The 27903-nt window shown below is 42.7% G+C and overlaps 1 protein-coding gene across 1 annotated transcript in view; it reads right to left on the bottom strand.

Annotated features, from left to right (window-relative positions):
- Nucleotides 1-4561: 4561 nt before the first annotated feature.
- Nucleotides 4562-27903, bottom strand: part of REDIC1 (regulator of DNA class I crossover intermediates 1) — a 96470-nt gene continuing 73128 nt past the window's right edge. Inside the window, exons 4-5 of the mRNA XM_063448080.1 lie at nt 9708-9765; nt 4562-4667 (exon numbers count right to left, since the gene is read on the bottom strand). Coding sequence (XP_063304150.1) covers nt 4562-4667; nt 9708-9765 — 164 coding nt within the window. The remainder of the gene's footprint in view (nt 4668-9707; nt 9766-27903) is intronic.

Below are 27903 nucleotides of genomic sequence, written 5' to 3'. Positions count from 1 at the left end.
TAATTGGATTAATTGTTAAGTGTCTGGATTAGTGTCCACCTATCAATATAATTAATTGGCTCAAAAACTAAGTGGTTAGCTACGTGTCCACCCACCGAGAGGTGGTATTGTTTGGACACGGGTGGGGACAAGGGGCTCAAGCGCCATTTCCCTTAGCATGAGGTTTACTCGGTGGAAAGGGGGGCTTGAGCGTCATTTTACACGGTCAGTGATGTCAGGTCTTGTGGTCAGGTGCAAGGTCTCTTATGAATAGAACATTTCATTACTACAGTGTTCTCATGGCCTTCAATTTATACTATGTTGCGAGTTAGGGGAAATTCAGCAGTTCCTGAGTTAGTCATGTCTTTATAGAAAATACAGTCTTTGTCCATTGTGTTAGATGTGCTGGGAAATTCTGTCATGTAATGTAGTTTTAAAATGAAGAAGTCAGGTCATGAGGACAAAATGGAGGATTTGTCACAGTATGAAGTTAAAATGGAGTTAGTGCAATAATTCAATACAAGTTCAACAAAAATTTTTTAATAATTCTACATCAGTGGTAATAAGCATTTTTCTGCCTTAAAGGAAAATATAGAAGGAGGGGGGAGGGTAATAAAGAGAAAGTAGAACAAAAATACTGCCCTATTTTTCACAACTCCAGTGATAAGTAAAAAAAAAATAAAATAAAGCACTGTTAAGTTAGATAAAACCCTTAGTCTCTATCACAGTAGTAACTATCTAATTGTTTTTCTTATTTAGTAAGCATGTAATTTAGTAAGTTCTGTTGAACTCTCCTGATGATACAGTTTATTGATATTTGTTTGTATTTTGAATCAGGGCTCGACAAATCCCAGGCGCCAGGTCGCCATGGCAAGTAGGAATTTTGTCCTGGTGCCTGGGATATGTCGGTCTGGAGCGGCAAGGGAAAAAGTAGGGGGCCAGCTGTGGAAGAGCAGAGGCAGCCGGCCAGCTGTGGGAGAGCAGAGGCCAGTGCTGAGGAGGAGCTTAGGCAGCTGGCCGTGGAAGAGCAGCGGTGGCAAGCCAGGCGGCCGTGGGAGAGTGGAGGTTTGAGAGCTTCCCAAGGCCGACCAACTGGCAGGCCGGCTGTGGGAAAGCAGAGGCCGGTCTTGAGGGAGAGCAGAAGTCTCTACCGTGTACCTGGAGGTGATCAATTTCCTTTCCTTCCCCCCGGATTCCTCCGTCCAACAGCGTCTTCCTTAGGACGGCTCACCGGCCAGACATAGCCCGGGGCCCCACGTTGGGCGCCAAAGTTGTTATGGTACTTTTTAGCAGTAAACCAAAATGTTTAAATGTCTATCTGTTCCTGTCCAAATTGAGAAAATTGAATTGCGTATATACGCTGAAGTAATTCAGTCTGACACACGGAGTTCAGGTTAAAATAACTTCGAGAAAATGTATTGGCAAGTGCAGAAAAGCGGGCTCGCAGGCCCTTTTAAGAGGCATTTTGCGTCATCATTGATTATCAAGATATCAGTAAATACACATCATTAATTGGATTAATTGTTAAGTGTCTGGATTAGTGTCCACCTATCAATATAATTAATTGGCTCAAAAACTAAGTGGTTAGCTACGTGTCCACCCACCGAGAGGTGGTATTGTTTGGACACGGGTGGGGACAAGGGGCTCAAGCGCCATTTCCCTTAGCATGAGGTTTACTCGGTGGAAAGGGGGGCTTGAGCGTCATTTTACACGGTCAGTGATGTCAGGTCTTGTGGTCAGGTGCAAGGTCTCTTATGAATAGAACATTTCATTACTACAGTGTTCTCATGGCCTTCAATTTATACTATGTTGCGAGTTAGGGGAAATTCAGCAGTTCCTGAGTTAGTCATGTCTTTATAGAAAATACAGTCTTTGTCCATTGTGTTAGATGTGCTGGGAAATTCTGTCATGTAATGTAGTTTTAAAATGAAGAAGTCAGGTCATGAGGACAAAATGGAGGATTTGTCACAGTATGAAGTTAAAATGGAGTTAGTGCAATAATTCAATACAAGTTCAACAAGATTTTTTAATAATTCTACATCAGTGGTAATAAGCATTTTTCTGCCTTAAAGGAAAATATAGAAGGAGGGGGGAGGGTAATAAAGAGAAAGTAGAACAAAAATACTGCCCTATTTTTCACAACTCCAGTGATAAGTAAAAAAAAAATAAAATAAAGCACTGTTAAGTTAGATAAAACCCTTAGTCTCTATCACAGTAGTAACTATCTAATTGTTTTTCTTATTTAGTAAGCATGTAATTTAGTAAGTTCTGTTGAACTCTCCTGATGATACAGTTTATTGATATTTGTTTGTATTTTGAATCAGGGCTCGACAAATCCCAGGCGCCAGGTCGCCATGGCAAGTAGGAATTTTGTCCTGGTGCCTGGGATATGTCGGTCTGGAGCGGCAAGGGAAAAAGTAGGGGGCCAGCTGTGGAAGAGCAGAGGCAGCCGGCCAGCTGTGGGAGAGCAGAGGCCAGTGCTGAGGAGGAGCTTAGGCAGCTGGCCGTGGAAGAGCAGCGGTGGCAAGCCAGGCGGCCGTGGGAGAGTGGAGGTTTGAGAGCTTCCCAAGGCCGACCAACTGGCAGGCCGGCTGTGGGAAAGCAGAGGCCGGTCTTGAGGGAGAGCAGAGCTGTGCGGAATAGACCTGGGTGGTGAGGGAGGGAGCAGTCATCACTCTCCTCTCTTCCCTCGCGTGCCCTACAGGGCTGCTGGAAGCCGGAATATGATGTAATTTGGGCCCTGGCATACTAAACAGTGCACAACAGGGAGATGACCGCAGCCCCACTGGACCCCAGGGAAAGCCTAAAGGTAGGGAGGCTGGGTTCCAATTAAAATATATTTTTTAAAAAGCTTCTGAGTGTGTGTCTGTCTGTGAGTGAATGTGTGTGTGTGTTTGTCTGCGAGTTTGTATATCTGTCTGCGAATGTGTGTCTGAGTTTGTGTGTGCATGTGAGTTTGTATGTGTGTCTGTCTGCGAGTTTGTATGTGTGTGTATGTCTATCTATGTGTTTGTGTTTGTGTGTGTCTGTCTGCAAATTTGTTTGTGTGTGTGGGTCTGTCTCTGTGTTTGTCTGTTTAGTGAGTGTCTGTTTAAGTGACCGGTCCCCCTCTGATTACATGTAAACAATTTGAATTACCTGTTTTTCCACACCGTGACGTTCTTGCCGTGGTTGAATCCACCTCCATGGCTGAATCCACCTCCGTGGCTGAGATAATCAATCTTGTTGATCTAAGCCAACCAATGCTTTCCCATAGGAAAGCGGTGGGAGGCTATTGTGCATGCACTAATCTGCATCTCCTCAAAGAGATGCATTCAACTAGCGCCGAGCGTGGTTTGAGTGACAGCCACTAGAGTTGTTACTAAGCAGCAATGTAAACACTGTCTTTTCTCTGAAAAGGTAGTGTTTACATTGAAAAGCCTGAAGGGACAAGCTATAGACATCAGAACCACTATATTAAGCTTTAGTGGTTCTAGTGAGTATAGTGTCCCTTTAAGAATTCTAATTTTGTTGCTGAAAATGAATCTTTGTTAGTTAAAAAAAATACTGGTTCCTAACTTTTTTTAGCTGGCTCCTAGATTCCAAGCAAATTTGTCAAGCCCTGTTTTGAACAACATATTATCAAAAATAAAAAACAGGATCAATATGTGTGTTTAATAAACAAGCATCATTGCCAATGTCACGAAATGCATTCCGTTTTAGTACATACAGTGGCTGTTTAAAAGTTATCACATCCTCTGGCACCTAAGGGGTTAAAACATTAGATTCTTAAAGCTGCGAAACAAATTAAAGAAAGATATGGAATAATAGAAAATGTAAAACAGAATTATTATATAAAAAATATAAATGTTTATATTTCTAGAAATAAGAGTTCAATCCCAATTACGAGTATAACTGTAGATGTATAACTATATCTGAGCTAAAAACAAATGTTAGCGGGTATTCAACAAAATGTTGTAGTAATAAGCATTTAAATACCATATGTAGTCATCATTGTTTAATTATACCTTTATGTCTATAACTAAGGTAAATAACAATTCTGTACATTATACATTTAATATACTACTGTGCCGCTGTTGTCTTTTTGGTACAATTTAATAATCTGTCATGTGGATTTTCTGCCCTCTAGTGTTAAAAATATAAACTTTGTTTGACTTGCATACAGATGCTCAATTATTAGGAATTGAAGAAAGTTCTACAGAATTGTAGCCCAAACCAATATTACACTGCACAGTCATATGACATTTTTCTGCGGCATGCACAGTGTCAGTTTGAGACCAAGCATCTTGTTTTTCGTTGATATTTATTGAATGAATAGAAGAAACTTCTGTACAATTGCAGCATTCCAAAACAAAGTTACATTGTACAGACATATGACATTTTTCTCCTGCATGTACTGAGTCTGTTTGAGACCAATTATCTTGTTTTTCACTGTTATTAAATTTGATTTCATTTTCACAATCATTCAAACATGGTGAACCACACTGCAGAGAAAGTTGCCTTAACATTTGGTTCTGCACCCCTGAAATGTTATTCTGACACATTACACTACACTCATCAACATTTGCATCAACAGTATTTTCTAATGCAGGAGTAATTTCAGATAGTCTTTGCATTCTGTAGGATTTAGTACCAAAGTTGCCATTTCTTGGAGTATTTGTATTTTCAAAGTCTTCATCGTCTGACAGCTGTAATAGATTTTTAGGAAAACGTATGAAACAATATCTGTTACACTTTATACCAACTAATAACAAAACTGTGTTGAAAGACTAATGATGTAACAAAATCAAACTAACCACAGTCATTGCACTATACGAGAAGTGTTCACAGGAAAAAGCCACAGGAAAATAGCACGAGTGTTTACTGATAATGTGAAAGAAGACATTAGCAGCTGGATGAATTCTGAAGTGTATAGGGATAATTTGTCTGTTGAAAGCATTTAAGGAAAATAAATGAAATATTTTGCAATGGCCTAACTGTGTATATGTGTGTGTATATATATATATATATATATATATAACACATTCAGATACAAAGATACACACACTGAAAACATGCAGATACATAGACCATCTCTGATCACACACAGATGCCAAGACGCACTGATAGAAACAATGACACACATGCAGACACAGATACAATGACACACAATTGTACAGACACACTGACACACATGCATATGCAAAGACACACAGATACAAACAATTATATACACACAGACACACATATAAAAACACTGAAACATATACAGATACACAGATACAAAAACGAACACACATGCAGATACAAAGATACACACTGAAACATATGCAGATACACAGACGCACACTGACACACATGTAGATACAAAGACACAGATACAAACACTGACACACATGCAGATGGGCAGGCACAGATACAAACACTGACATACATACCTATACAGACACAAAATCACACAAAGACACACCGTTACAATCAATGAGAGATGTGGATGCACACACACAAAGATACAAACACTGACATAATTACAGATACAGAAACACTGACACACATACAGATACAATGACACGCACAGATAGACATACAGATACACACACTGACATACATACAGATACACTGATACAAACAGGAGTGGTCAGTGAAGTTATCACTAGGCTGTAATGTAAACACTTCATTTCTTCTTTGTTTACAGCAAAAAAGCCAGAAGGTAATGATTCTACTCACCAGAACAAATTCAATAAGCTGAAGTTGTTCTGGTGACTATAGTGTCCCTTTAAAGCACCACAACACATGACTGGGCCCCCGATGGGCCCTTCACCCTGTGGTTCCCAATTTGTGCAGTGCAGCTGCACCTTCAAAACCATCATTGCTGAATAATTTTTGCATACCCCTGGGGAACGCGTACCACAGGTTGGGAATCACTGACGTAGCAAAATGGAGCACTTCCACTTTGTGGCACAGCCTCAAACATTTTTTTCAAAGTATTGCCTTAATTCATCAAATCTCCCTTATTTTTTAGAGCCACATTATTCTATACTTCTTTTAAAAATGCCAAGCCTATTCATAAGGCATATGCATTTTCTATTACTTTATTCCTCGCCTCTGCCATATACAATATTACACTATTTTGTCACTATTTTGTTATTCAAAATGGGATGTCTGTATCTGAGAAATAATTCACTTTGTTTTCCTGTTTTACTTGACCCTTGAAACCTCTATACACCTCTCCTTTTTATATATTTTATTTTAAAGGCTCAAAAGGTTAATCATACAGATGTGTACTCTAATATGTGTTACATATTGATCACAAATTAATGAGGACAGACCCCCTATTGATTTGTATAACACTTATTTAACCCCTTAAGGACACATGACATGTGTGACATGTCATGATTCCCTTTTATTCCAGAAGTTTGGTCCTTAAGGGGTTAATTAAGGAGAAATCCTGCAGACAGGGCCGGCCTAAAGGGTGTGCGAGCCATGGGAGCAGGGGGCGCCTTGCGGCCGACAAAGTTCACACATCGCCGGCCGGGATTATAAAAAAAAAAAAAAAAAAACAATATTGCGGCGGGGCAGAGATTTCTGTGCGGAGGGGCAGAGCTTCCTGTGCGGCAGAGGTGGAGCTAAATTGACGGCAGGGGCAGAGCTAAAAGTGCCAGGTAACTGCTGCAGGGGAAGCAGGAAGGAGTCCCTGCTTCCCCAACAACCATTCTCCAGGAGCTGCATTGCCTCCAATCCACCATAATGAACAGATGTGTGATTGTCTGCCTGTGTGTGTGTGGCTGTGTGACTGTCTGCCTGTGTGTGTGTGTGTGTGTGTGTGTGTGTGTGTGTGGCTGTCTGCCTCTGTGTGTGGCTGTCTGCCTGTGTGTGTGTGTGTGTGTGGCTGTCTGCCTCTGTGTGTGTGTGGATGTCTTCCTGTGTTTGTATGGCTGTCTGCCTCTGTGTGTGTGTGGATGTCTTCCTGTGTTTGTATGGCTATCTGCCTGCGACTGTGTGCATGTGGTGGATTTGACAGTGTCTGTGTTTGCACAGACAAACAAGGAAGATAGCTGGATAATCCATCTGACCCCACTAGGGGGAACAAAACATTTTTTTTTGTGGATGTGGGCGGCCCTGGATTTACGGCGGCCTGTGGGGCAATTGCCTCCCAGCCCGCCCCTGTGTATGCTATGTGTGATATTTGTAATGGGTGTATTAACTATGTGTGATATTTGTGCTGGGTTTATTGGCTGTGTGTGATGGGTATTTAATTCAGATAAAAATATGCATTTAGGCATATGTGTGAATCCAGGTGTATATTTTTGTAGAGTTATGTGCACACAGTCCCACAGTCAGATGCACACAGTTATATATAACTGTGTGCATCTGACTGTGGGACTGTGTGCACATAACTCTACAAAAATGACAGATACGCATACACTAGCTAACAGACAGACTCACACTCAGTAACAGACAGACTCACACTCAGTAACAGACAGACTCACACTCAGTAACAGACAGACTCACACTCAGTAACAGACAGACTCACACTCAGTAACAGACAGACACACACTCAGTAACAGACAGACACACACTCACAGACACACACTCACAGACACACACTCACAGACACACACTCACAGACACACACTCACAGACACACACTCACAGACACACACTCACAGACACACACAGTCAGACACACACAGTCAGACACACACAGTCAGACACCCACACTAACAGACACCCACACACTCACTCACTAACAGACACACACACACTCACTCACTAACAGACACACACACACTCACTCACTAACAGACACACACACACTCACTCACTAACAGACACACACACACACACTCACTAACAGACACACACACACAAACTCACATTAACACTTTTTTTTTTTCTTACTTTAACCCCCCCAGCCTCCTTAACTTTTGGAATGCTGGGGGGGGTCATCTTTCTCCCTGGTGGTCCAGTGGCTGCTGGGCGGTCGGGCGGCGCTCTTGGGCGGGCAGCGAGGGAGCACTTCCTCTGAGCTGTCTGCTCAGCTCCCTCGCGCGCCGCACAGTGAGGCTGGGAGGCGGAGCCGGAATATGACATCATATTCCGGCTCCCAGCCTCACTCTGCGGCGCGCGAGGGAGCTGAGCAGACAGCTCAGAGGAAGTGCTCCCTCGCCGACCGCCCAGCAGCAGCCCAGCATGTCTGTTAGCCGCAAGGCTAACAAGACATTTGCCTTGGGCATTTGGGGGGTGGCTTTTTTTGCCGCCCCCTGGAAAATGCCGCCCAAGGCAAATGCCTTGTTTGCCTCGCGGCTAATACGCCCCTGGGTATTACAGTGGCGCTCTGGTATATAAAATGCACATTACTCTGTGTTTTATAGTTAGAGAGCTCGGTAATACACTAATAGACATTACTTAGAGTTGTATTGTTGTATAGTGTATGATCTTGTCACAGAGCTCCACATTACTGGGAGTTTTATTGTTGTGGAGCTCTGTGATAAATGGAGAAGTAGCGTATTACTGCAAATTTTTATTCCAAAGAGGTGCAGGTAAATAAGTATATCCAGAGCTCCAAAGCAAAACCACTCACGGTATTATGTGATATACTTAGTCTGCTCCTCTGTAATGTAGGGGAGGTAGTCTGGCACTTCTGGCCTGCACTTCTGTTTGTTGCAGACCACAAGTAGTTGTCTTCCTAGCTCGGGATAATCAGAGCGCTGCCGCAGATTACCACAGGACACTGCAAGTCCCTGAGCTTGCAAAACTGTTACGCATGGTCTGTACAAAGTGGAGGGGCAGGCCAGATTCAGATCAGTATGCCCCTCTCCCAACTAGGTAACAACAGGAAAGGAGGAATGAATATTTGTTTTGAAATCATTATTAATTTAAAGGGACACTATAGTCAACAGAACAACTACAGCTTATTGAATTTGTTCTGGTGAGTAGAATCATTACCTTCTGGCTTTTTGCTGTAAACACTGTCTTTTCAAAGAAAATGATTCAATTCATCTCTATGAGGAGATGCTGATTGGCCAGGGCTGTGTTTTAAATGTGCTGGCTCTGCCCCTGACCTGCCTCTTTGTCAGTCTCAGTCAATCCTATGGGGAAGCATTGTGATTGGATCTTCTGCTGATGTCAGCAGGCAGTGGGCAGGTCTAACTGAAATAGGGACAAAGTAAGCAGCTCCAGACTTGAATACAAGTAAGATTTTACTATATTTATAAGGAAGGCATGAGGGGACCAGCGGGGGCTACATGGGGCTATAGGTTCAGGAATACATGTTTGTGCTCCTGATCCTATAGTGCTCCTTTAATAAATCCCCTATACAATCACTATACTCCTATACACACACACACACACACACTATTCATGGATGATGGGGGGGGCACTGTGACTATTTATTGCACAGGGCGCCTAAAGGCCTAAGGCCCTTACTCCAGGTCACTAAAGCCCCATTAGCCTTCCATCAACTGAGCATTCACTCAGTTCACAATACTAGACCTACAGGTTGAAGCCTGTGAACTTCAAGGGAAATCAAATCTTTATTCTAAACAAGGAAACCAAAATGACTAAAGCCTCACATATTGACAATAACCAACATTACTACAAAACAATAGTGATTATAAATATAATGATTTGAGAAAAATATATTTTTTAACACATTATTAAAACCACATTCTTATTTTCTATATCTGTCTTTCTAACAGTCCATCTATTCCTCTATTTTTTACAATAATAATTGTAGACAGAATTACCTTTTTAAAAATGGAATCTTCTTTAATACAAAGAGATTTCTTTCCAGGAACAGAGTTACTAAAATATAACAAACAACTGCGATGTGAAAAATACAAATCAAAATGTGAATTATACGCTCATCACCAATTTTAGATATTTGAATTGTACTAATTATACAAAAGTACACAAAAAAGTAAAAACAAAAATCCGCCTTTTATTGTTCTAATCATATACAGGTGATACTCGAAAAATTAGAATATTGTGCAAAAGTTCATTTATTTCAGTAGTGCAGCGTAAAAGGGTAAACTAATATATGAGATAGATGCATTACATGTAAAGCAAGATAGTTCAAGCCGTGATTTGTCATAAATGCGATGATTATGGCTTACAGCTCATGAAAACCCCAAATCCACAATCTCAGTAAATTAGAATATTACATGCAATCAATAAAACAATATCGGACCTCTGAAAAGTATAAGCATGCATATGGACTCAGTACTTGGTTTGGGCCCCTTTTGCAGCAATTACTGCCTCAATGCGGCGTGGCATGGAAGCTATCAGCCTGTGGCACTGCTGAGGTGTTATGGAAGACCAGGATGCTTCAATAGCGGACTTCAGCTCTTCTGCATTGTTCGGTCTCATGTCTCATCTTTCTCTTGGCATTGCCCCATAGATTCTCTGGCCAATCAAGCACAGTAATCCCACGGTCATTGAACCAGGCTTTGCTGCTTTTGGCAGTGTGGGCTGGAAAATGAAGTCAGCATCCCCATAAAGCTCTTCTGCGGAAGGAAGCATGAAGTGCTCCAAAATCTCCTGGTTGACGGCTGCGTTGATCCTGGACTTAATGAAGCACAGTGGACCAATACCAGCAGATGACATGGCTCCCCAAATCAACACAGACTGTGGAAACTTCACACTGGACTTTAAGCATCTTACAGTGTGTGCCTCTCCATTCTTCCTCCAGACTCTGGGTCCTTGGTTCCCAAATGAGATGCAAAAGTTGCTCTCATCAGAAAAGAGAACTTTGGACCACTGAGCAACAGACCAGGTCTGTTTTTGTTTAGCCCAGGTAAGACGCTTTTGACGTTGTTTGTTGTTCAGGAGCGGCTTGACAAGAGGAATACGACATCTGAAGCCCATGTCCAGGATCCGTCTGTATGTGGTGGCTCTTAATGCACTGACTCCAGTCTCAGTCCACTCCTTGTGAAAGTCCCGAACACTTTTGAATGGCCTTTTCCTGACAATCCTCTCCAGGCTGCGGTCATCCCTGCTGCGTGTGCATCTTTTTCTTCCACATAACTTTCTATTAATGTGCTTTGATACAACACTTTGGGAACATCCAACTTCCTTCGCAATTACCTTTTGAGGCTTTCCCTCCTTATGAAGGATGTCAATGATGGTTTTCTGCACAACTGTCAGGTCAGCAGTCTTCCCCATGATTGTGATTCCTACTGAACCAGACTGAGAGACCATTTAAAGGCTCAGAAACCCTTTGCAGGTGTTATAGCTTACTTAGCTGATTAGAGTGGGACACTGTGAGCTTAGAATATTGCACCTTTTCACAATATTCTAATGTACTGAGATTGTGGATTTTCATGAGCTATAAGCCATAATCATCACACTTATGACAAATCACGGCTTGAACTATCTTGCTTTGCATGTAATGCCTCTCTCTCTATATTAGTTTCCCCTTTTACGTTGCATTTCTGAATTTAAATGAACTTTTGCACTATATCCTAATTTTTCGAGTATCACCTGTAATTATCAGTATTTCATACTGAATTGTGCAACTGATTGTGCTAGCCAAGAACAAACAAACATGAAATAAGTAGCATTTTTAAAATTATAACACATACCTGCATGGCAAGTAAGAGAGAAAGATAAGCAAAAACGACATTTATGTTTGCAAAAAAATTTATTTACAGACCGCAATAATCCATCACTTGTAGCATATTGTTTCTGCCATCTGTAGCATTACAACAGGTTATAAAAACCCTTGCAGACACTTTCTCCTTCCAGCTTGACTACAGAAAATTCTCCAAATAATCTGGGTACGCGTAAAATCACCAGATACCAGCACCAAAAAGAGATAAAACACCATGCAATGTAGCTCATGACCACAATGACAAAAATACATTTAATAGCAAGTATAAATTTAATTTTTTTCAACTCAATGTGGTCACAATTCACAAAATTACATTGTAGGAGACTTACTACCCAAACAAAGGGTCAATAAGCACAAAAACATCAGAATTCTAATATTTGGCAAAAGTGTGCAAGTTACCACTTTGCAATCTAATCAATGGAAGCATAAAGACAAAAGGGACAGAAAGTAGCACCATCTGTAGCTGAATGGGTAGTAATGCTGTCATGCACTGATTTTTTGTGTCAATGAATGACCCTTTGCCAGAAGGTACAGGTAACAGCATAGCCTTTTGACGCTTTCACGGTCCAGAAAAGCAGAGGAACAGTTAATCACGTGAGATTCCACATCACATGCAACGTATGTACAAAACATGTCCTTCTCCTTTGCTTGGCTAAATAGCTGACTGGAGAATTTTCCTCTCTGTCATTTTCTAGTAAGTGGAAACAACCTTCAGCAAAAAGGTATATGATGTAAGGAGGGAATTAATGTTTTTCCTGATTGAAAATCAGCAAAGGAGAAGCACAAGACATACCTCAAAGATTGGAAACATTCCTGGGAGAAGAAATAGCTATGGAGCTATGTTTAAAGACAAACACTGCAAATCTAGCTTGTGCATTAGTTCAAAAAGGGAGTGCTGAATCAACCAAAGAACCAGAGTCAGATTTCGCTGTGGACCACTACAATTTGTAGAGGTCTGGACATGAACAGTATGGGGCTGTACAAAAAAAGTGAAGCTCTAAAGATCAAGATTCCACTCTCTCAAGTGAAAGGCCAGGCAACTGAGGTAGTTTGTTTCCAAACTCTCTACACCAAAAAATGTATCACTGACAGCATCACAATCCAGACTTTTGATTTCCCATCTCACTGGAGAAAAGACCCTTGGGCGCAAGTAATATCTTGCAAATGGAACCAAATGTGGAGACATCCAGGACATCCATGCCACTAAAAGAGTCAGAGACCCTATAACCGAAATAAAGCATACTGAAACTTCTCTAGTCAAACCTCTGGAAGGAACAGCTTCTTTTACAGACAAATGAACTAGGATGTGGGTTATAAGAGGCCCTTCTACCATAAGAGGCACGTGTAAGAGGCCAAGAAATAAAAGGCCCTTGTACCAACATATATTGTTCTGGTTTGGCCAACCGCTACACTCAAGGTATGCACTTGAGCCATCAGTGCACCAACAATCTTAGTGAACAGCATGGGAGCCATGGTCAGTCTAAAGGGTAAGAGGACAAACTAGTAGTGCCAGTCCAAAGAGGTGAGCAGTAGTAACCAATAAAAATCTAGGTGGATCAAAAAATGAAGATATAATGTTTTAGATCAACTATTGTCATGAGCTCCAAGATCAAGCCTGGTTGACGGCACGGCAAGAGCCTGGTGGGATTGGTACACTGGACTGTGTTTCGACCCGGGATGGCAGGCTGCAAATAAGTGGGACTCCCGTGTATATTTTCATTGAGTCACAGTACATACCATGAAGGGCATAGGTTGAGCCTGGGGATAACGCTATGCAGCTTAATATAGGCAGGGATGCGGGCTATCTACCTTATCCCGTTTGTAACCATGCCCAGTGGACTTTAATGTAAGCTAGTTCAAGTTACTCCATTGTTCAGCATGTTTATTTAACCATAGTTCATATCACATATCTCTGGAGAGCTTTATTTACATATGTAACTACTACTTGTTCCATTTACTTCATGTATGCCTAGTTTGATCGCATAATCTCCTTTAGTTTATTGTGCATGCCTAGACAATACTTTCAGTGTTATGAAACCAGTGAGAAGTAACCTCCTAGATATAAATAGATACTAATCTGAGGCGCTTTTCCTTTAAATGTTATATATCCAGGGTATTATGTCTTTCATTTTTATGTATCTAAGGTGTTATGCCTTTAATTTTTAATCATAATATATATAACATAAACTCCCCCTGTGTGTCACACACACATAGCAAGATTTTCAATGTATTTAACAATGAGTTAGAGCACAATCTTTTTGAAAGCTCTCCAATTGGAGAGTACAGAAAAAAAAAATTATAATTATAACCTATTAACCTTACAGATGTAATTTATACATATGTGTTCACACAAAAATACTTTTTCACTATATATAAACAACTTTCAACACTGAGAGTCCCAGAAATGAGCAGTCCAAATCTCAAAAGATAACCACTTCTTTTACTTTTTCCAGCACTCCAGGGGTTAAGCTGTTATCTAGGCAAATACAAGGCTTAAATGGTGTGATAACGTTAGGTGAAGAGCCTCCACCATATGCACCCTATGTGGAGCTCTTCCCACCTTATTCTGTTACACTTTGGTTGTAATGACTTGTATCCACTTTGTATTTAACCCACAGTATAGAGATTAGTTACTCCGGAGATCTTTTAAAGATTACTCAACTTTATTTCCGTTTTAAAAATAAATAAAATATAAAAGATATATAGCTCCAACAGTAAATGTCACTGTATTCATCCAGCTCACTGTTCTTGGGGTAGTTACAGTTTATTTGCGGGTCCACCATCCGCCGATGTTGCCGCTTGTTTCTCCTCTCCCCTGAACGCTGTATACGTGAAATCGGCACCACGTGACTTGCGCGTTTCGCCCTGGGTGGGCTTTCTTAAAGTCTGTGGATGCCGACTGCCGATCTAATTTAAATTCCGTTGTACTCGATTGCAAATATCCTGCAGGTTCTTCCAATCTTCTTTGTTAACCCCTTCACCTGTGTGTAATCCTGATGTCATTTCCCTTACCTCTAATCAGTTTCATTTATACATGTTTTTTTTTTTTTTTTTTTTAAAGTGTCTGCTTTACATATAGATCTTATAGGTACATATTTTTAACCCTTTCACATGCATAAAATCATAATATTATCTTAATTTTATCTTATCAGTTCTTTTTTTTACAGGATTTCATGGATAACTGTCTTACGTATAAAGAAACATTCCTATGGTGCTTATAAAACGATACCATTCAAATATGATTTATAATTTTAAAAGGGTATACTTTCCAAGATGATAATTCCCTTAATGTATTTCAAATAAAGTTTCTAAAAAAGATACTATAAGACTTTTTAACTTTTCACAAAGATAGTTACTGCACATTTGTTTTTTTAAATCACGTGTTTTTTTTCTCTATGCCCTTTCTTGGAAAATTCAATTCAACACTTATAAGTCACAGACCTATGCTTTTTCTTAAAGGTGCATTCCTATTCAAAATAATTTTTCCTTTTCTTTTTTATAACATTTTTTTTGCGGGGTATAAATATAAAATAAAATTGAATATCTTAAAGGGTCCCGATTTATGTAATATATATCGATCTACTCCAGAATATGTGTAAGTTCAAAATCGATATTTCATTGAAATCCAGTGCGCTACATCTGGGGAGGGGACCGCCTCCTAGGCTGCCGAGGGGTGTCCCATTGAACTGGCAAACCTCGGCCTTACAATATTTAGGGATCAAGATCACAAGAAACATTGGCCAACTGTACAAACTGAACATTCCTCCGGTTCTCTCCTCCATTTTTAATGAAATGGAACACTGGCACAAATTGCCACTCTCATACATAGGACGGCCAATCTCTATAAACTAGTTAGTTTCCCAAAGTTACTATACCCACTTCAAGTTCAGTCTTACTCTCCAAAAAAGATGAATGTCTTCTAAACAAAAAACTGAGGCACTTTCTCTGGCAGGAGTCGAAGGCCAGGGTGAGCCTAACTAAACTTCACCAAACCAAATGCAATGGAGAACTTAATCTTCCAAACGCCAGTGAATACAGTATGGTGACTCAACTCCGGCATGCGCTCGATTGGATCCAGTCACAGTCACGATACTCAGACCTAGTTCTGGACTCCTTTCTGGCGCAGCAGTACTCCCTACCAGTACTTTTACACAAACCACACAACCTACTTTTGGATGATATTCTCTCAAACCCTCTCTTGGCCGTCACGATTAAGGTCTGGAAGATGGCTCATGCTAGCATGGGGGCAAGCCCGCTATGCTCCATACACCTACCTCGGCTCCAGAACCCCGAGTTCCAGGACGGATCCAACACATATCCATTCACGATGTGGTCAGGGCAGGGTCTCGGGTCTCTGAGTTCCTTTGTAGATTTTGACACAAACAAATTTCTTACCATGGGGTGCGCTTCCAGGACCTTCCTATACCCTGGTTCACATACTTTCAAGTACGACATTATTTTTACACTGTAAGTCAGCGCCTCACGCCCTTCGACTGGAATAACTCTCTGGATCGTCTTTTATGCACCACAAACCCAGCAATTTACACCATCTCTACCCTCTATGCTCTTCTACGATACACACCCGATTGGAACACACTACAAACTGGTCTGGGGAAATGGAAGACTAATTTCCCTGACATCACACCTGAGAACATCCTAAACTCACACTACACTCAAAGTCAACTGCTCCCCATGGTTTCTTATCGAGACATGTTCCTGAAAACCACAAACTATGCATATTTCACGCCACATAGTCTACATCTCATGGCAAGGAAGGACTCCTCTACCTGCTTTAAATGCACCCACGCCAAAGCAGATATGTATCACAGAGAGATGTCTGGAAAGATGTTACGCAATACTTAACGAACAACAACATGAAGCCCATACCATTAAATCCCAGTTTCCTACTGTTGGGACCCGTATGTGGTGACCCCATACCTAATAGACACTTCTCTATGATCATAGCAGCAGTGGGCCGCAAAACCATTCTTCAGGTTTGGAACCAGCCGAGCAGTCCATCACTCACTTTATTCTTAACCACATTTAAATTCCTTTTTAAAATGGATTGGCTTCATACGCTAAACACCTCCTTCCAATCCAGAATTAGAGCAACTTTGGAGTACACGGCATGGTTCTCGACCAAGGTGGTGGCGGGATGGGATCCATTAGGTGTGCTGCCCAGTGCTACTCATCCATAAATCTATCTACAGCTCCTGGGGGACGGGGATGTCCAGTGGACTGGTAATTGTAAATAGTTCTTGACTTTGAAAAAAATCTGAGGAGAGGAAGAGAGGGAGGGGGGGAAAGACAAACCTATATAGATTCAGGGGTCGCAGAGCAAGATGGATATAGAGAGAATACGATTATTAGATAAACATATCTAGAGCAAACTTATTAAATGTAGTAAAGCAGTTAAATTTTTATGACACCCAATATAAAATGTAATTATGACATGTAACGCTGACTATATAGTTACTCCTTCATTGCTCTACACGGTTCTCTACCAACTCAACACACGTGGATGCTGATCATATCTCACGTGCATATAACATCCTATGACAAAAATACACTACCAAAGCCCCTGAATAACACTGCAACAAACAAAACCCACTCCTACATAACATGTTAAATGCAATACTTCTAAGGTTATTTGTTTTCTGTTATTGTTCTTCTTTAACTATAAAAAAACTGAACTCTGGCGGATTGCGACCATGTCAACCAACACAACAAGAAGAAAAACCTCAACAAAATAACTCTCGACTTTCTTTTCCTTTCTGTAATACATAATTGACATATGTACTAACAATGTTACTTTACCATACAATCTGCCATTGCAAAAAAAAAGGATAACAAAAAAAAAAGATCCCATACATTTCCACTTCTTATTAAGTGATTGAACAGTACTGACAAGCATTTTAAAGGATTTGGATACCTTTCTTATATCATTTTCCATCTTTCTAAAGTTCCATTACCTTGTTACACAGGTCTTTTGACAGTTCTTTTCTTCTCCCCGTGGCTCAGTATCTAGCCTGCTCAGTGCATCTACCTGAGAGCTAATAAACTCATTGACTATTTATACACAGACACTAATTGCAATTTGAAAAGCCACAGGTGTGGGAAATTAACCTTTAATTGCCATTTAAACCTGAGTGTGTCACCTTGCATGTCTGTAACAAGGTCAAACATTCAAGGGTATGTAAACTTTTGATCAGGGCCATTTGGGATGATTGATTGCTGTTATTATTGTGATTTAAAAAGGAGCCAAACAACTATGTGATAATACATGGCTTCATATGATCACTATCCTTGAATTAAATATTTTTTTTGGATGATCAGTCATATTTTCAAAATCAATGCCAACATTTCACAATTTCTTTGAGCACAACTGTATGTGAATACTACTCATTATAAACAGAAATTCTAAATACATATTGGTTTAAAGAAAAAATAAGAAATATTTAAAATAAGAAAGGTGAACATGGAGGGGCGTGGCTTGACCGCCGAGAGTAATGGCCGCTTAGGTAGAGAGCTCTGCACCCTGAAAGGTCCGAAAAACCACGCCAGACGCAGCACACCCGCTCACCAACACCCAAAATTACCTGCAGCGCATCAGAGAAGGGTCCGGAGATGGCACATCAAAAAAAAACCGTCAAAAAACAAAGAGACGGCACCCCATCCGTAGCCGACCTCCTCACAACGCCCAGGCCGCAAGCGCACAAAGATGGCGGCGGCCACACGAGCGCGGACTCCCCGAGCTCCCCGGGCACCAGGGAAATGATTGTCCCGCCACAACAGGCTACCATCTCGGACATAATGCGCTCACTCGCAGAGGTAAAGCACTATCTTGCAGGCGAGATTGAAAGATCGGCGAGGGAGGTGAAAGCCGAAATCCAAGCTGTGGGGCAACGCACTGAAGCCCTGGAATGGAGGATGGACCATGTGGTAACGGCCCACAATGAGACCGCTTCTGCCACCAACACCCTAATAACCAAAGTAGCCGAATTAGAGGCAGAAATAGAGGACGCTTCAAACAGGTCGAGAAGAAACAACCTGAGAATAAAGGGTCTGTCTGAACGCATTAAAGACACAGACATCCAGAAGGTACTCACAGACATGTTCAAAACGCAACTGCCAGCTATCCCTGACCATATGTGGGTAATAGACAGGGCGCACAGGGCACTGAGGGCCAGGGGACCCCCCAACGGCCCACCCAGGGATGTGATCATGAGGTGGCACTTCTTCTCCACCAAGGAAGCCATCATCAAAAGTACCAGACACCACACATACACTCTCGATGGCACCGCACTCCACTTATATCAAGACATAGCACCGACCACGCTTGCCAGGCGCAGAGAGTGGAAGCCCATCGCAGATCTCGTCAGAGCCAAGGGCCTGAACTTTGCCTGGGGACACCCCTTCAAAATGCTAGTGTTTAATGGGCCAAGGCCGGCCGTACTACTGCCCACTGTGGACCCCAGGGCCTTCCTCATGGACATAGGCATCGAGGTTCCGGCAGACTTCCATCTCCCCCAGAGGGGCACCCAGGCGCTAGGCCTGCTACCCAGAGACGGCGAAGCGATGGACGGTAACGCACCTTAATGGTAGCTCAAAGACCCCCTTCCCATCGCAGAGTCCTCACTCTACAACCAGCGGACTATAACAACCCACAATACACCCCAAATCCGAGATATAACCAAACATGAAACCACAAAGTAAAAACAAAAAAGGGACTCATCGACGAACACCAGCTACCCAATCAACCCCACCATGAACCACGAGAAAAAACAGACATGCAGGTCAAAACCGGACAACAGCGAGCTCCAACAAAAAAGAGAAAAATGTAAACCAGGGGAAGACAACAAGGAGAAAGTAATGAAAAAAGACATGAGTATTATAGGGGACCATAAAAGAAAAACCAAAGACACACAATGAACACCAGATAGTCTACCTAAAGATGTGGACGTCATACTATAAAAACCCAGAAGAGAAGGAAGGTCAGCAATTAAAAACTATACACAAAAGGACAGAATGATACAAGAGGGGAAAAAAAGATAGAGGGGGGAAAAAAAGAGAGGGAAAAAATATAAAAAAAAAAAAAATGAAAAACACCTCTAACCAAAAATTACCTAAAAGTACATAAAAAAAAAAAAAAAAGAAAAGCCTAAGTAATATGCCAACTACCAAAGTTCGACTAATCAAGGTGGTAGTATTATACCTATGACCGATACGAACTGAAGCACTCAGGCGCGGAAACAGACGGAAGCAATCAAGGAGAAATAAAAGGCAAGCAACCGTTTAAACCCCAGCGTACAGACACAAAGGACGAGGGAGTCACTGACACCAAAAAAGCATTCACGCAAATCCCACCGCTTTAAAAACTTTATCAGTAGATGGACTTCATCGACGAACAAGAATGCACAGGCAGTATTGGCCAAAAGGACTCCCTAAACACGTGCTCCTCAACATACACAGTCCCTCCCAGAGCACGAAACTGACTCCAGTACCCGCCTTGCATCCAACCAGACACGCAAGTTTCCACCTTATGTTGTATATTTATGCCTATGCTAAAAGGGGAGGGGGGGGGGGCAGCTCAGGCTAGCGGCAGGGTTAGTGGGCCCAGGGAGAGGAACAACCATGCACACACCTCCTAACTCACACCCAACCCGCAATGGGAATCACACACCTCCAAGCATTATTAGCAATAGGCCCCCACCACAAAGGGGCACGGGCACCGGCTGGGCCCGAGCGCAACCGACATTATAATGATTTGAGGAACCACCCCCTCAATAGCCAGGGCACTCTAGAATGCTTGGGATTAGGGGCCTGCTAGGCAGCCATCGGTAGAGATGTATTACAAACCGAACCCTCTACACAAACTACATAATGGGGACAACCAAGGAACGGTAGATTAGACAGCCACAACTGAAAAGAATAGGGGTGATTTTTTGTATTTCTTTTTTCTCTCTCGCTGTCAACTTGATTTTGTTAAACTTTATGCTTGAATACCTGTTGTACATAATGTTGTTGATAAATGTTGTATGGGACGTGACACGCACGGACGACCTGACTCACGAACGCTGACGCGACCAACAATGTGGGTGACGAATAACTTTGCTACACGGACCGACATCAGGGTGCTCGGCGATTGATTGCCCCCTCCGCGCTAACACAAGGTACCGCGGGGCGGGTAGTCACCCCCCGAGACACCCGGCACTACTTGATAAGACCGGGGTGCTTCCAATTACCTTCCCCCCCCTACGCTACCCTCCCCCAATCCCCCCCCTCCTCACCCTCCCACCCCACCCCCTACATACCGGCCCGGCCCAGTATTAGGCCCGAGACTTGTGGGCCCCAAGGGAACCACCCAAGGGACAGCAAGACTCGAAGGGGCGCACGGCGGGCGGTGCATAGACTCGCAGCACTCGTGAAAGACAGTAACTACAAACGGTTCACAATAGGACGACGCTAAAATTCACCTCCCTTAACGTTAATGGGTTAAACACATTGACCAAAAGACGCCTGCTAATGAGGGAACTGAAACGACAAAAAACAGACGTAGCTTTCGTTCAAGAAACACACCTCCTGCGCTCAGCCCGGATTCAATTAACGGACCACATTTACACCAGGGTTTACTCCTACATAAAAAATGCCCCTTTGTCGTACAGTCGACAAGCGCGGACACATCAGGCAGGTATGTCATTGTCACAGGGACAATACATGCCACCACATACCACCTTATCAATATCTACGCACCTAACCAACCAGACCCGGGCTTCTGGGAACACCTACATACACTGATTCAGACCCTATCGCACGGAATCATAATTCTGGGGGGCGACATGAACGCTACCCACTGCCCTACGGTAGACCGTAGCACTACAAACGGCGGACAAAGGGCGCAGAACACGAGAGGCCAAGACAAACTCCTGACCCAATTCATACAAAAGACAAAACTATTTGACTCCTGGAGGTTGCGGAATCCGGGTGTAAAAATTTACACGTTCTTCTCGGCTGCACACTCCACATACTCTCGCATTGACATGTTCCTGGTGAACCAAACCGGGATCCCATGGGTACAGACTGCACGCATTAACCTCATTACATGGTCGGACCATGCCGACATAGAACTGACTCTCAGAATCCCAGGACCTAAACCGCCTTGGAAATGGCGACATAACAGCACACTTATAAAAGTGACAGAGACAGAGAAAACTCCTCCGAGACGAAATCCTGACATATTTTGACGATAACGACCACCCGGACCTATCCCAATCCACGGTATGGGCCGCACATAAGGCGGTACTGAGAGGTACCCTCATTAACCCCTTAAGGACCAAACTTATGGAATAAAAGGGAATCATGACATGTCACACATGTCATGTGTCCTTAAGGGGTTAAACTCGCTACCCGACGGAAGAAGCAGAGAGCCGAAACCCTCTTCGAGCTCCAGAAGGCGCTGAGGGGGGCAGAAGCCAAACACAAACACAACCCTACAACTCAGGGACTCCAAGACCTTCGGGACCTCCGGCACAAAATTAGATCTATAGCAGTAGAGGACCTGGGGAGAGACCTAGTCCGTAAAAAACGCCTCTACTACGAACGCTCCAATAAGATGGACACCTTGCTTGCTAGGGCACTGAACCCCAAACCCAACTACCATACTATTTCGGCCATTAAAGACAAAAAGGGCCAAATAGCCAAACACCCAACGGAGATCAATCAGATCTTCACGGAATTCTTCGCACACATTTATAACCATTCCCCAACACTCAGTAGCGACAATAGGGAACACACACAGGAAGTAGCTGACTTTGTAGCAAAGACAAACATGCCGAGAATATCCCCGGAGGTCCTGCACACCTTGGGGGAGCCCATTGGTGAAGAGGAAATTAACAAGGCGATCACGGCCCTTAAGGGAAATAAAGCCCCGGGACCGGACGGCTACGAAGGCACTTACTATAAAGTATTTAGGGACGTATTGACGCCCAGCCTTACGAAAATGTACGCCGAGTGGATGGAGGGCGGGCACCCTAACCCAGATGTGCTCACTGCCGACATAGCACTCATACCTAAACCAGGGAGAGACCCAACAGAAGCCGCTAACTACAGACCCATCTCCCTGATTAACTTTGACGTAAAGATTTTCGCGAAAATTTTAGCAACAAGATTAAACCAATTCCTGGGCACGCTGGTCCACCCGGACCAGGTCGGTTTTGTACCAGCACGGCAACTGTACGAAAACACCAGGAGGGGGGCGGACATTATATGGTGGGCGGTGAGGTCTTGGACGCCTTCTCTGATCCTTTCTCTGGACGCGGAGAAGGCGTTCGACAGAGTGCAATGGCACTACCTCTTCGCTCTACTTGAACGACTGCACATGCCGGACGCTTTTGTGAAAGGCATTAAGGCCCTTTATACCCAACCGAGGGCGCAGACCAACGTACCTGGAACGATCCCGACCACGTTTACGCCAACCAACAGCACTAGACAGGGCTGCCCCCTCTCCCCCCTGCTGTTCGCCCTCTCGTTGGAGCCTCTCCTACAGAGGATAAGGGAAGACAAGAACATCTCAGGCATACACGCAGGAGGCGATGAGTTCAAAGTCTCCGCATATGCGGACGACGTCCTGATCACACTTACCAACCCAAATCAATCCCTGCCCCGACTGGTGACCATACTAGAGGAATATGGACGCGTCTCAGGCTACAAAATCAACTTAGACAAATCAGTAGCCATGCCAATAGAAATGGACAGGGACGGGATAGACAACATAAAAAACACCTACCCCCTCAAACTAGCACGATCAGATATTAAATACCTTGGGGTCAAACTCACGCGCCAATTACACGCCCACCATCCAAGCGCTCTGTCGGGACCTAGAAAAATGGCATGAGAGACCCATATCGTGGATTGGTAGACTGCACGCAGTCAAAATTACTCTGCTCCCACATATACTGTTCCTGTTTCAGGCCCTTCCAATTAAAGTAACCAAGCAAGACCTACAAACACTCCAGACACACATAGACAACTTCATCTGGGCACAGAAAAGACATAGGATAGCTCGACAGACACTGTACCGACCAAAGGCGAGAGGTGGGTTGGGACTCCCGAACCTGTATCATTATTACCTGGCAGCCCAACTGGCCCAGATAATAGCATGGCATACACCGGAGGGCGCACATAGGTGGGTAGATCTAGAGACAAAACTAATGAACACTGACCTGCCTCAATTTTGGATATGGGTGCCTAAACACGATCGACCATCCCTACATACATCTTGCCCAGCGATCCTTAATTCCATAAGGATCTGGGACCTGACAGCCACCAAACACGCCCTGAAACATACACCCTCACTGCTGACTCCATACCTACGGAACAAAGCGTTCGAGCCCGGGCTGAGCGCACAAGACTTCAGGGGGATAGAAAGCACAGGAATGCAAAGATACAAGCACATGTACGACGGGGATTCCTTCAAAACCTTCGAAACCCTAAAAACCACAGCACCCCTAACAACCAAGGACGTCTTCCGATACATGCAGTTGCGAGACTTTGCCAAACACCCAAACATAAAGAAAGCAGCCCAGACCCCTATGACATTCTATGAACGGTTGTGTAACGCCGAAACAATCCAAAAAGGGATGATCACGACTATTTATGCACAGCTCAGCGCCCCAGAAAAGGGAGCCATAGACCCAAACTATATACACCAGTGGGAGACAGACCTAGGGGGAGCAATAGAGGGGGAGGACTGGGTAGACATATGGGAAGCGACGGCAAAAACATAGATTTGTGTGCTACATCAGGAGCAAGCCTACAAGATGCTCATGAGGTGGTACACCACACCTGCTCAGCTCCATAAAATGGGGAAAACAACGACAGACACATGTTGGAAGGGATGCGGCGGCAAGGGCACCTTTGTCCACATGTGGTGGGAATGCCCTGAGGTTGCCAAATTCTGGAAAAGAATCCAATCACTACTTCAGGAGGTCCTCACACGACACATAGACCTAGATCCCTGGGCGATCCTCCTATCCAGGCCAACCGACGGCCTTTCTAAAAGAGAACAACAACTTCTGAATAAACTCACACTGGCAGCTAGAAGGGCACTAGCACAGTCGTGGCTAAAGCCCATGATCCCCACAGACAACGACGTGATAGTTAAAATTAAAGACACATACTTAATGGACAAACAAACAGCCCAAATAAGAAATACGGAAAAATCATTCAAAAAAACTTGCCACCCATGGGAAACTTATACCAATGAATAACTCCAGACAATCTGATAATCGCGAGCTGCGGCTTGGCGTACCTATACCCGCCGGGCGCCCCGACGAGCACAGCACCCCCCCCTTCTATAACCACCCCCCCCTCAACCTGCAACCCCACTCCCTACCCTCCCCCACTTCCTATTTGACCGATCACTCAGTACACCAGCTTGGTTAACATACCAGACTAGCAAAACAACCTCGACTAGGCTGACACGAACCAGCAGACTGGTGGATTTATTTTCTTTGTTTTGTTTCATTACCCTAGGGTTACCCCCTTTCTACCCAGTCTAGGTGACCATCCCTTACCTAAGAGACGGTAATAGGGTAGGGTTTTGTCCTCCCTGTTTTCTGGTCCCTTAAGGTTTCATCTGGACCAAAACACACTTACAGATAGCATGAATTCCCTATAACTGCTGGGCTAGCTGCATTAGCGTTACCCCTGATGACGGCGTGTGGAACACGCTGAAACGCGCGTCGGGTTTTAGCCACTTTTTCACTCACGATTTGAGCACTCTGCACAGATGATTTGTCACTTATTTAAACTCTTGGAACCTTTTCTAATGTTAGTTTGAGCTGAGATTAGAACACCCTCGAAGGTGTTTCCTTAGGAGTATAGGGTTTAGCATAGAGAGTGTTTGTTTGCTGGGAGTCTACAAGTGGGGGGAGAGGTTTATATTATATGGTTGGTTTTTTGATACCTTACCTAAACGTTTATATATGCTTATGCATTTACCTCTCTCCTTTATTTCTCCCCTCCTCTCTTATTGCTTGTACACCCTTAGCCAGAGCACTATTTAGTTAATCTCCTTTCTATTTTAGAAAGGTAGCTCTCTTAGTAGGCTATTAATTAGCCACTTCCATTTCGTGCCTGGCCTCTCCTCTTTCCTCTCTGTCTCTCTATTTAGACTGGTTACCATTAGTTTTTATTTTATTTTAAGTGAGCACTCTGCACAGATGATTTGACACTTATTCAAACTCTTGGAACCTTTTCTAATGTTAGTTTGAGCTGAGTTTAGAACACCCTCGAAGGTGTTTCTTTAGGAGTATAGGGTTTAGCATAGAGAGTGTTTGTTTGCTGGGAGTCTATAAGTGGGGGGAGAGGTTTATATTATATGGTTGGTTTTTTGATACCTTACCTAAAACGTTTATATATGCTTATGCATTTACCTCTCTCCTTTATTTCTCCCCTCCTCTCTTATTGCTTGTACACCCTTAGCCAGAGCACTATTTAGTTAATCTCCTTTCTATTTTAGAAAGGTAGCTCTCTTAGTAGGCTATTAATTAGCCACTTCCATTTCGTGCCTGGCCTCTCCTCTTTCCTCTCTGTCTCTCTCTATTTAGACTGGTTACCATTAGTTTTTATTTTATTTTTAGTTTGGTGTATTTTTCTATTATAGATAAGTCTGGATTGGAACACCCTTGAAGGTGTTTCCCAGGAGTATAGGGTTGGAACACTAAGGGTGACTACTTGTGGAGGAGTTTACTATATGTGGGGCTATATGAATGTGAGATTATGATCCATACATTCCATTACCCACTACTCTCCACCTAGCCTCTCCACCCATATGAGTGTTTCTATACCCTTAGCCCAAGCATCATTGAGTCATTATTATTTTTCTTTTCTTTTTAGAAGGATTATATACAGTAGGCTACTATTTAGCCACCTATCTCTATTTTTGATGGTGGGTTATTCCTCTTAACTGACTCTATCTATTTAGATTGGTATTTATGTATACATTGTATTATATACCTTAATAAAGTTATTTATTATTTTCTTTCCTGTTAACATTTACTATTGGAATTGGACTGGGTAATTGTCCTCATGGTTGTCTCTTAGTTAGACCACCTTTGGATTTATTTTCTTTGTTTTGTTTCATTACCCTAGGGTTACCCCCTTTCTACCCAGTCTAGGTGACCATCCCTTACCTAAGAGACGGTAATAGGGTAGGGTTTTGTCCTCCCTGTTTTCTGGTCCCTTAAGGTTTCATCTGGACCAAAACACACTTACAGATAGCATGAATTCCCTATAACTGCTGGGCTAGCTGCATTAGCGTTACCCCTGATGACGGCGTGTGGAACACGCTGAAACGCGCGTCGGGTTTTAGCCACTTTTTCACTCACGATTTGAGCACTCTGCACAGATGATTTGTCACTTATTTAAACTCTTGGAACCTTTTCTAATGTTAGTTTGAGCTGAGATTAGAACACCCTCGAAGGTGTTTCCTTAGGAGTATAGGGTTTAGCATAGAGAGTGTTTGTTTGCTGGGAGTCTACAAGTGGGGGGAGAGGTTTATATTATATGGTTGGTTTTTTGATACCTTACCTAATAGATTACAGATAGCATGAATTCCCTATAACAACACTCATATATTGAATTGCTCAAAGAACTGTACTACTGATCATATAAATCAAAAGCACATAATAACTAGTAGACTGCAAAATTAACTAGCGCATATATACAGTTGTATTCAAAATAATTCAACCCCAATTGAAAATCAAGTTTATTGTCAAAATTTATAGACTTTCAGCTGTTTTCAATGAACAAATCAAACAAAAGGAATTGAAATAGCTCAGCACAAGAATAAGTCAAGTGGTTCCTGAGAATAAGATGTCTCTTTGGTTGTTAATGCCTCTTGAGCGTATTAATAATGACTTTGATTTAAAAATATGAATAATTACATAAAGAAAAAAGGGGTAACCTATACGTAAAATCCATATATAGAAATTATTTTTACTCACTATTGTTTAAATTCTATATATGGATTTTACGTATAGGTTGCCCCTTTTATCTTTATGTAATTATTCATATTTTTTTAATCAGAGTCGTTATTAACCTACATAACTTCAGTACACCTATACGCTCACGAGGCATTAACAACCAAAGAGACATCTTATGTATAATAAAGAACTCACCCTAATTATCTGTCTTTGGAGACCGAAGTAAAGGTATGAGTCAGGGCTTACTGACATTCCTTTTTAACCCCTTAAGGACCAAACTTCTGGAATAAAAGGGAATCATGACATCTACAGAGTAGTCCTGTAATCTGTTTAATTCTTATGAAC

The sequence above is a fragment of the Pelobates fuscus genome, chromosome 3 (genome assembly GCF_036172605.1).
Source record: "Pelobates fuscus isolate aPelFus1 chromosome 3, aPelFus1.pri, whole genome shotgun sequence".
Classification (NCBI taxonomy): Eukaryota; Metazoa; Chordata; class Amphibia; order Anura; family Pelobatidae; genus Pelobates; species Pelobates fuscus.
Note: the sequence above shows the minus strand (reverse complement) of the source record. Positions and strands in the feature narration are given on the sequence as shown.